This window comes from Salmo trutta, chromosome 28 (assembly GCF_901001165.1).
Source record: "Salmo trutta chromosome 28, fSalTru1.1, whole genome shotgun sequence".
In the NCBI taxonomy this organism is placed as follows: domain Eukaryota; kingdom Metazoa; phylum Chordata; class Actinopteri; order Salmoniformes; family Salmonidae; genus Salmo; species Salmo trutta.
The window spans coordinates 21,961,984-21,974,386 of NC_042984.1; the positions used below are offsets into that span (position 1 = coordinate 21,961,984).

Consider the following 12,403-nt stretch of genomic DNA (forward strand, 5'->3'; position numbering starts at 1 on the left):
AATGCCACCCCACACCATGACTGACCCACTGCCAAACCGGTCATGCTGGAGGATGTTGCAGGCAGCAGAACGTTCTCCACGGCGTCTCCAGACTCTGTCACGTCTATCACGTGCTCAGTGTGAACCTGCTTTCATCTGTGAAGAGCACAGGGCGCCAGTGGCAAATTTGTCAATCTTGGTGTTCTCTGGCAAATGCCAAACGTCCTGCACGGTGTTGGGCTGTAAGCACAACCCCCCCTGTGGACGTCGGGCCCTCATACCACCCTCATGGAGTCTGTTTCTGACCGTTTGAGCAGACACATGCACATTTGTGGCCTGCTGGAGGTCATTTTGCAGGGCTCTGGCAGTGCTTCTCCTGCTCCTCCTTGCACAAAGGCGGAGGTAGCGGTCCTGCTGCTGGGTTGTTGCCCTCCTACGGCCTCCTCCACGTCTCCTGATGTACTGGCCTGATGTCCTGGTAGCGCCTCCATGCTCTGAACACTACGCTGACAGACACAGCAAACCTTCTTGCCACAGCTCGCATTGATGTGCCATCCTGGATGAGCTGCACTACCTGAGCCACTTGTGTGGGTTGTAGACTCCGTCTCATGCTACCACTAGAGTGAAAGCACCGCCAGCATTCAAAAGTGACCAAAACATCAGCCAGGAAGCATAGGAACTGAGAAGTGGTCTGTGGTCTCCACCTGCAGAACCACTCCTTTATTGGGGGTGTCTTGCTTATTGCCTATAATTTCCACCTGTTGTCTATTCCATTTGCACAACAGCATGTGAAATTTATTGTCAATCAGTGTTGCTTCCTAAGTGGACAGTTTGATTTCACAGAAGTGTGATTGACTTGGAGTTACATTGTGTTGTTTAAGTGTTCCCTTTATTTTTTTGAGCAGTGTATGTGCAGAAAGCTTAAAATCTTCTTATCTAACTGCACTGTCCAATTTACAGTAGCTATTACAGTGAAAAAATACCATGCTATTGTTTGAAGAGTGCACAACAACAAAAAACTTTTATCACTGCACTTGGTTTGATAGATTCACCTCTGAATGTAAATAATGGACTTCAGCAATCTTGCTCTGATTTGTCATCCTGAGGGTCCCAGAGATAAAACGTAGCATAGTTGTGTTTGATAAAATACCTTTTTATATTCAAATGTAGGAACTGGGTTCTAAAGTTTTAACCCCTGCTGTTTCATATGGTATCAAGAATATGCATATCCTTGCTTCAGGTCCTGAGCTACAGGCAGTTAGATTTGGGTATGTCATTATTAGGCGAAAATTGAAAACAAGAGTATGATCCTTAAGAGGTTTTAATACATGAGGCCAAGGAAATATGATATTGCCTTGGCATTGCTCACCAAAGCCGCTGAACATTCCCAAAACAGTTATTTTCAGAATTATTCTGTAAAATGGCAAAGGTGTCATTTCCAGAGGGCCAAGGAGTCTCTAATAAGACATGAGCATAGAGCAGTTTTTCAACAATAGTGGTCACGGTGGACAAAATGAAACCCCATACAGAGCAGAGAACAGATCACTACATTGACGACAGCCTTGCTTTCCGAGGTCACAAAGCTGAAATGTCATTAGTGCAGTGCACAGGAGCGGTGCGTGGGTAAAATCACTGGGGAAGCCAAGCCAGGAAAAAAAGCCATATTCCAACCTATGTGTTGTGATATTTGTTGTCCTAGGCTACCTGGCTAAAATGCTTGCTCTTTAGCCTAACTTCCTTTCATGGGAAAAGATGTTCAAGGCCAGTTAACTTAGTTAACATTAGCCTACATCTAGCTACATATTGAGCTTCCATCCTCTCAGGCCAGCGGCACAATGTATGAATTTATGTTTGGATCCGAATTGTTGGCCAGCACGGAGAACTAAGTAAAACCACAAGTCCAAATCTCAATCTCCATTCATGGCTAATTTAGGAAAGGGATGATTTTTGCTAGCTAGCTATCCACCAGAGAGAAACGACACAACAAGGACGGCTGTTTCGCAGGCTCAGATGCTTTCTCCGGTGAGATACATTCAGCCTCTTGCGAATTGAAGGAATATTATGAAAGCAGAAAGATGTCATTTTTGAGGGGCTGACTGGCTTCCTTTGGCATCCACGAGTACACGGAACTGGCAGTGCAAGTACATCACATTGAAAACGTTATTTTATCCCTGGTCCATCTCTAGCGAATATGCTTTGTAATATGACTCCAGCACCCCTTTATCCATCAGGAATATTTAAACATACACATGACGGGCAGTGAGAAATGGCCATGTACTGTGTGAAGTCTCTACGGGGTCTATAGGTGCAGCCAGGTATCATTGCTCAACATGGTAATGTAGAGGGTACTACAGGTTTAGTGTCTTCATTTGATCACTCTTTTGTTGCTGAGAATTTGCATGAAATGCAGATGAGCTTAGTGATTTACATAAATTCACTGAAAACCCACACTAACAGGTGGTTATATCAACAGTATTACACTTTTCATGTAGCCTACGTTTGGCCAGCTAATAGCATAACCACAGATCAAGAGACATTATGGACTGCAGGATTATTTTGCTGTAACAAAATAGGTCAAATTAAGATCCTACAACTATCTGAACAAGAGGAGGAGGGTCATAAGAATGTATCTTCTTGCCTTGTGAACTATAATGAACCAGGCCGCCAATCAGAAGATGGTTAGAGATAAGGAGCCAAAGGATCCTGTGGTTCAAGTGGTAAAGATATAGTGGCCCATCTAATATCTTTCCATATTTAGCCCATTTCCTTGTTTTTGTACGAAGAAGATTCAAACCAATTACATCTGCCTCTGTGCCTTGGGCAGGCAGGTGTGATGCTAGAGGGTTGCAAGGAAAGATATATGATTAGAGCTGAATCTTGGCCAACAGCTATACCCCACATATACACACATGCACACAGATGTACTCACACGTGCACATCTAGCACTGAATAATCCTGGAGTTCCTTACCCCCTGTGTACAGATGCACAAGTGAACAGGTGCAGTGTTCTGTTATAATTAGATAAAATAAACCCTGAATATGCTACCATACAAGACTATCTAATAACAATATACGGTGTGGTGAGTGGTGGGGAAGCTGTTAGATAACCCCTTGAAACATGGAATCTGTTCCTCAACATAAAACATACATGTACACCATGCATTTTTAACCACTGTAAAACGTATGAACCACAGAGCCAACTCTTGGTCATAAAATACAAATTGCATGATTATAACACCATTGAGCACATCATGGGGAACGTTACTCCCATAATGAATAACCTGGAGCCCCTGGTCTGACTATATAAAGCTGGGGAGTCCCCAGACCCTGATCATTCCCTCAGCTGTCACAATGAAGCAATGATACTGAACTACCATCCAGCCTCATACTGTACCAATTCAGTTCTTATTCTCAGCTTATGCATATACAGTTGAATTTGGAAGTTTACATACACTTAGGTTGGAGTCATTAAAACTCATTTTTCAACCAGTCCACAAATTTCTTGTTAACAAACTATAGTTTTGGCAAGTCGGTTAGGACATCTACTGTGTGCATGACACAAGTAATTTTTCCAACAATTGTTTACAGACAGATTATTTCACTTTTAATTCACTGTATCACAATTCCAGTGGATCAGAAGTTTACATACACTAAGTTGACTGTGCCTTTAAACAGCTTGGAAAATTCCAGAAAACTATGTCAGGGCTTTAGACCTTGCGAAGATGCAAGAGGAAACAGGTACAAAAGTATCTATATCCAAAGTAAAACGAGTCCTATATAGATATAACCTGAAAGGCCGATCAGCAAGGAAGAAGCCGCTGCTCCAAAACGCCATAAAAAAGCCAGACTACAGTTTGCAACTGCACATGGGGACAAAGATCATACTTTTTGGAGAAAGGTCCTCTGGTCTGATGAAACAAAAATAGAACTGTTTGGCCATAATGACCATCGTTATGTTTGGAGGAAAAAGTGGGAGGCTTGCAAGCCGAAGAACACCATCCCAACCGTGAAGCACGGGGGTGGCAGCATCATGTTGTGGGGGTGCTTTGCTGCAGGTAGGGGCTGGTGCACTTCACAAAATAGATTGCTTCATGAGGAAGGGAAATTATGTGGATATATTGAAGCAACATCTCAAGACATCAGTCAAGAAGTTAAAGCTTGGTCGCAAATGGGACTTCCAAATGGACAATGACCCCAAGCATTCTTCCAAAGTAGTGGCAAAATGGCTTAAGAACATCAAAGTCAAGGTATTGGAATGGCCATCACAAAGCCCTGACCACAATCCCATAGAAAATGTGTGGGCAGAACTGAAAAAGCGTGTGCCAGCAAGGTCCACTAACCTGACTCAGTTACACCAGCTCTGTCATGAACTTCTGACTCACTGGGAATGTGATGAAAGAAATAAAACCTGAAATAAATCATTCTCTACTATTATTCTGACATTTCTCATTCTTAAAATAAAGTGGTGATCCTAACTGACCTAAGACAGGGAATTTTTACTAGGATTAAATGTCAGGAATTGTGAAAAACTGAGTTGAAATGTATTTGGCTAAGGTATATGTAAACTTCTGACTTCAACTGTATCTGTGTTTGATAAGTAGCATATAATGTGGTATTAAGGCAACATGAGTCAGTGTAAAATAATGCTATTATTCACATTTCTCAAGTGGTGTTAAGTAACTGAAGCAGCCCTCTCAGAGACAGAGTGCTATCAACAGCTGCGTGAGCAACCTGTCAGACTCTGAATTTGTATCCTTAAAAATTCCATTAGAGAGAGAGAGGGTGAGAGAGAGGGAGAGAAAGAGGTTGAGACATAGAGAGTAATCAATGAGTTATATGCTTGCAAATCACCTTGTAGCCCAAACTGTAGCGCATACAATCAAGTGACAAAGCATGCCAAAGAAAGGTTTCTGAAATGGCAATTTGCAAGAAGACTGCAGAGACAAAGTAAGAATGATGGCTTTGATTTAAGGTGGGTCGACGTATAAGGGGCTTTTGTCTCAAATAAGGCATGCAAACAATGCTATAAATGATCTTACAGAGCCTAAGGACAGAGGCTGGGATTCAACCTCACCTGCCATAACAATGTTTACACAGTGACTTTGTTTACAAACGAATGCCCACACACACAGTCCATTATGTATGTTGAAGACGACACATTGTGCTGCGTCAATATAACGTCAAAGGTCCATAGAGAGAATGAGTAAATTATTTCCAGAATAATCAATTCAAGCACATAAATGTAGCCTAATCAGGATAATAAAGTTCACCAGGTGGGCCTTTCTCCACTTAGCCAGATTTGATAGCTGTTTTATTGCCACCGGGATCAGAGAAAGACTAGTAGACCATCTCCAGATCCAACAGATTTAACGTACTGTATGTGGACACAATATCATGAATTATTCCAGCTCCCTCTTACATCACTTTCGATTATTGCTACCTCACATTGACGTTTGCTCGTGAGTTAACCTTTGAGCCGCATCTTCCCTGTTTTTCACATTTCATTTGTGAATGTTTGCTGTGTCTGTGAGTCTCTCTCTGGTTATATGTGCTTATATTTGCTTCGGGCTCCTTTCAGCAAATAAACTACCAACCAACTGTCCTTTTGTTGATGAAACAGCCACAGCTGTATAGATACATTCTATAAAGCAGTACCACTTTGAGAAGAAGCTGCGTTTCAGGTGGCGAGATAGTTTGCGGCAGCTCTGTGGAAATCCTTATGTACTGTGAACCCTGACCAATATCCTAGAGGGTGTAATGGGATACACTGTGATTGGGAACAGAAATGGGAAAACAACTTGCTCTCTGGTTTTCAGTTGAGCTGTATATAGTCCATATAGGGCCCCTCTAGACTAGGATATAGGTTTGTCCAGTCACAGCAACACAGCACTATACTCCTGTATATAAAAACAAGTTACTCTAATGGAACTACTACAGTACACCAAACTATCTAAATCTAAATTCCACCCACAACCACTGAATGTTAAATTTAGTGGCATACTGTGGCTCTTTTGCAAAAAAAGACATTCAGTTGAAAAGAAAAATGTTAACTTGCTGCACCATACATTCCAGCACAGTCATTTTTGGCCATCTTCCAAATTATGTTTTATTCTACCATCTAAGGCAAGTAAGACAAATACACAAGACGCTCTATATCACAGCAGTAGCAGTCTAATAGAGATGTTGGGTACTACATGTCACAGCAGCAATCTGCTTATCCCTAACGCTGGGCAGAGGAGCTTTCTGATCACCAGTCACCAGACGACACATTATTCAAAGGCCTCAGATCATCAAGAGGCTGATTACTGCCACCCCTCGGTCTAATAATTACCACTCCAAATTAAATTACATACAGTAAACACATTGCTACAAGACACATTGGATTAGAGTCAACAGTGGGGATGTTGGAGGAATCTGAGATGGTTAATAAACAGATGTAAATGTGATATTTTTTACAAACTGAGTGAACGGCTACAATCAAAATGACTGTGTAGAAATATATAGAAAGTCAAGAATATCATGTGAAAAAGTCAATAATGCTAACATGTATAATGACAAATCATTGTAAACATTATATAAAAGTAACTGATCTTAAGCAGTTTGACTTGCACAGTGCACTTACATACATGAACATACATGTTCCCTTACTATGCATTTTCCACATTGTGATGTGGGGCAGCCCCTCTCTGTGTACCTTGTCAGGGGGGTTAGGCCGTGGTGGGACAGAGTAAAGCCCAGCAGTACAGACTCTGTCTCTGTTTTGCTGATTAATGAGAGGCCACATCCCTCCATCTCTGTGCTGGCCACTCCCTCTATGATGAAACGGGGCCTCTCTGGAGGCTTTGTACAGGGCCGGCTCTAGACATAAGCGGTTGCCTTCAGAAAATATTCACAACCCTTAAAATTGATAAAATGGCAACAACAAAAAAAATTACTGTGGAATTATGTTTTTGGAATTTTTTACAAATTAATTGAAAATGAAAAGCTGAACTGTCTTTAGTCAATAAGCATTAAACCCCTTTGTTATTGCAAGCCTAAATAAGTTCAAGAGTAGAAATTTGCTTAATTTGCTTAATGTCAAACACATATTCAACCACAAAGACCAGGGCGTTTTTCCAATGCCTCGCAGAGAAGGGCACATATTGATAGATAAAAAAAAGCAGACAGAATATCTGTTTGAGCATGGTGAAGTTATTAATTACACTTTCGATGGCGTATTAATACACCCTGTCACGTCCTGACCAGTAAAAGAGGTTGTTTGTTATTGTAGTTTGGTCAGGGCGTGGCAGGGGGTGTTTGTTTAGAGTGTTTTGGGGTTTGTTTGGCTATGTTCTAGTATGTCTATTTCTATGTGGTGTTTATTGGGTTGACCTTCAATTGGAAGCAGCTGCTCCTCGTTGCTTCTAATTGAAGGTCCTATTTAAGAGGGGTGTTTTTTGGTGGGTAGTTGTTTTGTGTATAACTGTATGCCTTACAGGACTGTTTGTCGTCGTTGGTTTTTGTATACGTGTGTTTTGTTTTGGTTTTCCTTCTTTCAGCCAAATAAAAAGAAGCTGAGTATACACATTCCCGCTGCATTTTGGTCTAATCAATACGACACCCGTGACAGAACTACCCACCACAAACGGACCAAGCAGCGGAGGAAGGAGCAGCAGCAGAGCTCTGTGGAGTCATGGACATGGGAAGAGATTCTGGATGGGGCAGGACCTTGGCACCAGGCTGGGGAGTATCGGCGCCCTAAGGAGGAGCTGGAGGCAGCCAAGGTGGAGCGGCGCTATTATGAGGCATTATACGCACCGAGAGGCAAGTGCGAGAGGCAGCCCCCCAATTTTTTTTTTTGGGGGGGGCACATGGGTAGTTTGGCTGGGCCTAGGGTAAGCCCTAAGCCAACTTCCCGTGTTTATTATGGGGAGCGTTTGGCAGTGAGAGGACCGGTGTATGCGGAAGTGCGCACGATCTCGCCCATGCGCACGCACAGTCCGGTGCGAGCGATCCCAGCTCCTCGCAAGTGCCGTGCTATAGTGGGCATCCAGTCGGGCAGGAGTATGCCTGCACAGCACATCTGGCCACCAGTGCGCCTCCTAGGCCCAGGCTACCCTACGCCTGCTCTACGCACGGCAGCCATCAGGCCTCTGCACAGCCCAGTTTGCCCTGTGCCAGCACTCTGCTCGTGCAGGGCTACTGTTACCATCCAGCCAGGACGGGTTGTGAAGGCGGTGCGCTCCAGACCGCCGGTGCCTACTCATGGTCCAGTACGTCCTGTTTCCGCTCCTCGCACTAGCCTTGAGGTGCGTGTTTCCAGTCTGACGTCTTCAAAGCCAGCACCACGCACCAGGCCTCCAGTGCATCAGCCCAGTCCAGTACGTCCTGTTCCCGCTCCTAGCACTAGCCTTGGGGTGCGTGTCCCCAGTCTGGTACCTCCAGTACCAGCCCCACGCACCAGGCCTCCAGTACGTCAATCCAGTCCAGTACGTCCTGCTCCTGCTCCTCGCACTAGCCCTGTGGTGCGTATAAATAGTCTGGTGTCTCCAAAGCCAGCCCCACGCATCAGACTTTCAGTGCGCAGTCCCCGTCCAGAGCTTCCGGCGACAGTACCCCGTCCAGAGCTTCCGGCGACAGTTCCCCGTCCAGAGCTTCCGGCGACAGTTCCCCGTCCAGAGCTTCCGGCGACAGTTCCCCGTCCAGAGCTTCCGGCGACGGCCTACAGTCCGGAACCGAGAGAGACAGCCTACAGTCCGGAACCGAGAGAGACGGCCTACAGTCGGGAACCGGCGCAGCCAGAGTCGCCCTCCAGTCCGGAGCTCCCAGAGTCGCCCGCCAGTCCGAGGTCTTCAGCGATGCGCCTTAGTCCAGAGACTTTGGGAGGAGTAATATATAATAACCAGTTAGCGGGGGTGGACAGGTTAGGTTGGGGAGTAAGGCCGGAGCCTGAGCCACCTCCGTAGGAGGAGGTTGTTTTTTGTATACGTGTGTTTTGTTTTGGTTTTCCTTCTTTCTGCCAAATAAAAAGAGGAGTATACACATTCCCGCTGCATTTTGGTCTAATCAAAACGACGCCCGTGACACACCCATTCACTACAAAGATACAGGCGTCCTTCCTAATTTAGTTGACGGAGAGGAAGGAAACCGCTCAGGGATTTCACCATAAGGCCAATGGTGACTTTAATGTGTTTAATGTGTGATAGGATAAAACTGAGGATGGATCAACAGTATTGTAGAGTGAAAAGAAATCCTGTACAGAATAAAAATATTCCAAAACATGCATCCTGTATGGCACTAAAGTAAAACTTCAAAAAATATGGCAAAGAAATTCACTATGTCCTGAATATAAAGCGTTATGTTTGGGGCAACACAACACATCACTGAGTACCACGCTTTAGATTTTCAAGCATGGTGGTGGCTGCATCATTTTATGGGTATGATTGTCATCGGCAAGGACTAGGGAGTTTTTTAGGATAAAAATAAATGGAATAGAGCTAAGCACAGGGAAAGTCCTAGAGGAAAACCTTGTTCAGTCTGCTTTCCAACAGACATTGGGAGACAAATTCACCTTTCTGTAGGGAAATAACCTAAAACACAAGGCCAAATAGACACTGGCGTTGCCTACCAAGACGACATTGAATGTTCCTGAGTGGCCTAGTTACAGTTTTGACATAAAATCGTCAAACCAAGCCTTAAATACTGAGTAGGGAGGGATGTTTTTTCTGTTTGTCAAGATTGACATACTCTACTTGATTGTGGTGTTGAAACTCAAACCATAATAAGTGCTCAAAATTGGTAACCGGTATGCAGTTATAAATTGTTTATTGGTTGTGTGTGGTGCATTGGAACAGAAACCTGTTGGTGGAAAATTCTTTGCATAATATTTTTATATAATTATAAATATTGCAGCAAAATGTTAAATCTGATTCCCCTAGATGATCATTGTCTTCATCCGACTCTGATCGTAATGTAATCATACAGGCAGGGAGAGTGAGCTCTTCCGTGGTGGTTGGCGAACCCTCAACCTTATGGCCCGTTAGCCCTGTGTGGCATTGACTATGCCACAAAACCATGCTGAAGTGGTAAAACGATGTTCATGAACACAGGATTGCTACAGTTATTTATGGTTGTAAAAAATAAAATAACAATTAATTTTATGAGGGGGAAGAGTGTGATAGGGGAGAGTGTGCAATTTGTTTTGCAGGGGGAGAATCACGTGAAAATATTTTTCACATGGTGGAGGGGGTGCATTTTTTTTATTACCTCGAGTTAGACCAACATACCTTGTGACATAATCTACAGTATCAATGTACTCTGAGTACAATGACAAGTCCAAAGTATGCTGACTTCAATATAACATCCTACAAACAGTGTAGTTTGGGTTGTTATAAGGATCAGTGAAAAGGGCCCTGCTGTCAATATCATTAAAGTGCAGGGTGTAATGGTCTGGCGCATGGAGACTTGGAGTGCAAGGACCTTTTGAAGTTGAGTGCTCACAACAGGGAAAATTCAGCAGTACAGGGCTGGGTGAGAGGAATGCTAATTGGAGATGTCATGGTTTGGTGGGTATTCATAGACGTGTTGGATTGCTTCCTGTTGCCACAGTGAATAAGAAGCCAAGTAATAATGATGGTTCAGCAGGTTGGCTTGGCAGCTAGATGGTGTTTTTACTTTCAGGCAGAGATGCTTGAAAAGCTACAGTACATTAACCTACCATTTTGTCTGTCTATCGGTGAAATGAAGTGAGTTTGGAAGTTGCTGCTTCAGTTGAACTGAGCTCAACCTGCAAGAAATGAGCTCCATCCTGGCTAATCTATGGTAGCCTATACTTGGAACTCCCTTTCTGGAGGCTCCCCATGGTGCTCTCCACCTAGGGGCTCCAAACTATAAATCGCTGAGCCGGCTGAACTCTCCTCATATTAACTCCTGCTCCACAGGGCTGAGCCAGGGAAGCAGGAGGGCTCTGCAGGGACACTCCTCCGCTCCCTCCGCCACTGGTCTCTCTCCAGAGATAGTTACGGTACAGTATAATGTGCTACAGCTTGGCGCTGGCAGAGGAAAGTGGTGCAGTGGCACAGAGAGCAGTAGGCATGTCGGTAGTGATTACATTCAGCCCCAGCGGGGGTCAGAGGTCAGGCTGAGCGTGTGTGGTCTGCTCCCTGCTCGGGGCTGACTGTATTCCCAACGCTGTGCTACGCCCACTGTAGTTCCGGGGCAGACATGCTCACTTCTACTTCTCCCTCTCAGTTCTCTCTTGCTTGCTCACTTTCTAGCTATTTCTCATTAACGATTTATTGTCGCTTCATCAACACCTTTGCAATCCCATTGTAAAAATTGCTTTGGTTTAGCCAGAAAGCTGAAGATAAATGTGGCCCATTTTAGGACACTGACACTCGTAAGCTGAGAGGACATGGTGTCAGCAAGGACAAGCTTCATCAGCACATGAATCAGTCATAATAATGACAAAATACACACGCACAACAGGCCATTTGTGCACATGGGGGACAATGTACACAAACAATTATCCTCTATGAAAAATGTGAATAAATAAATTACTGTTTTCTATTAAGATATAAATTCATTAACATGGATAATTCATTCAGAAGCACTGACCTGTTTTGCCTCCCCATATTTGAATAATTCATGCACATTACATTACAAATCAGTATCCACTTATTTTAAGATTACGCTGCCAAATACCCATCAACCTGGGGCAGATTTGAGGCCAGGGAGGCAGAGCTGAATGGCTAGCAAACAAAAAGAAACAGAATCAGTTATTCCTTACAATGTCCCAGGCATGGCTATACTACTGCAATGTGAGAACACCTTCCAGACCTGTGCAGAATATAGTTGTATTTTGAAGTTTATTTGAAAATACCAACTTTTCAAGTACTCGTGCCATGGGCGTCGTAAGGATTGGACCAAGGCGCAGCGGGTAAGGTGCTCATACTTAATTTATTTGATGAAAACACTTAAACAACATGAACGTACGTACAGAAAATAACCACCCGCAAAACACAAGTGAAACAAACCCCAACTAAATATGGCCTCCAATTAGAAGCAACGAAAACCAGCTGTCTCTAATTGGAGGTCCTACCAAAACCCCAACATAGAAATAGAAAACATAGAACCTAAACCAAAAACACACAAAACAAACACCCCCTGCCACACCCTGACCAAACTACAATGACAAGTAACCCCTTTTACTGGTCAGGACGTGACAACTCGAGGTAGTCGAATATACTGTAGTTTATATAGAGTTTCAACTAACTATTTTCTTTGATTTTCAAATACAGGTCTCAGAAAAACAAATATTATTTGAAAGTATGTTGCAAGTTATTTAACAAAAAAATATGTTTTTGATGGCTGCCAGGTATGAAGAACCAAAAATTAGGCTAAATATATGATCATAAGCACCTGGTCTGGAGGGCTCTTATATACA

The 12,403-nt window shown here is 43.6% G+C and overlaps 1 protein-coding gene across 1 annotated transcript in view; it reads right to left on the minus strand.

Moving 5' to 3' along the window:
- Positions 1 to 11,664: 11,664 nt before the first annotated feature.
- Positions 11,665 to 12,403, minus strand: part of LOC115166490 (metabotropic glutamate receptor 4-like) — a 99,714-nt gene continuing 98,975 nt past the window's right edge. The window contains exon 3 of the mRNA XM_029720384.1: positions 11,665 to 11,708. Within this exon, the coding sequence (XP_029576244.1) occupies positions 11,665 to 11,708 (44 nt within the window). The remainder of the gene's footprint in view (positions 11,709 to 12,403) is intronic.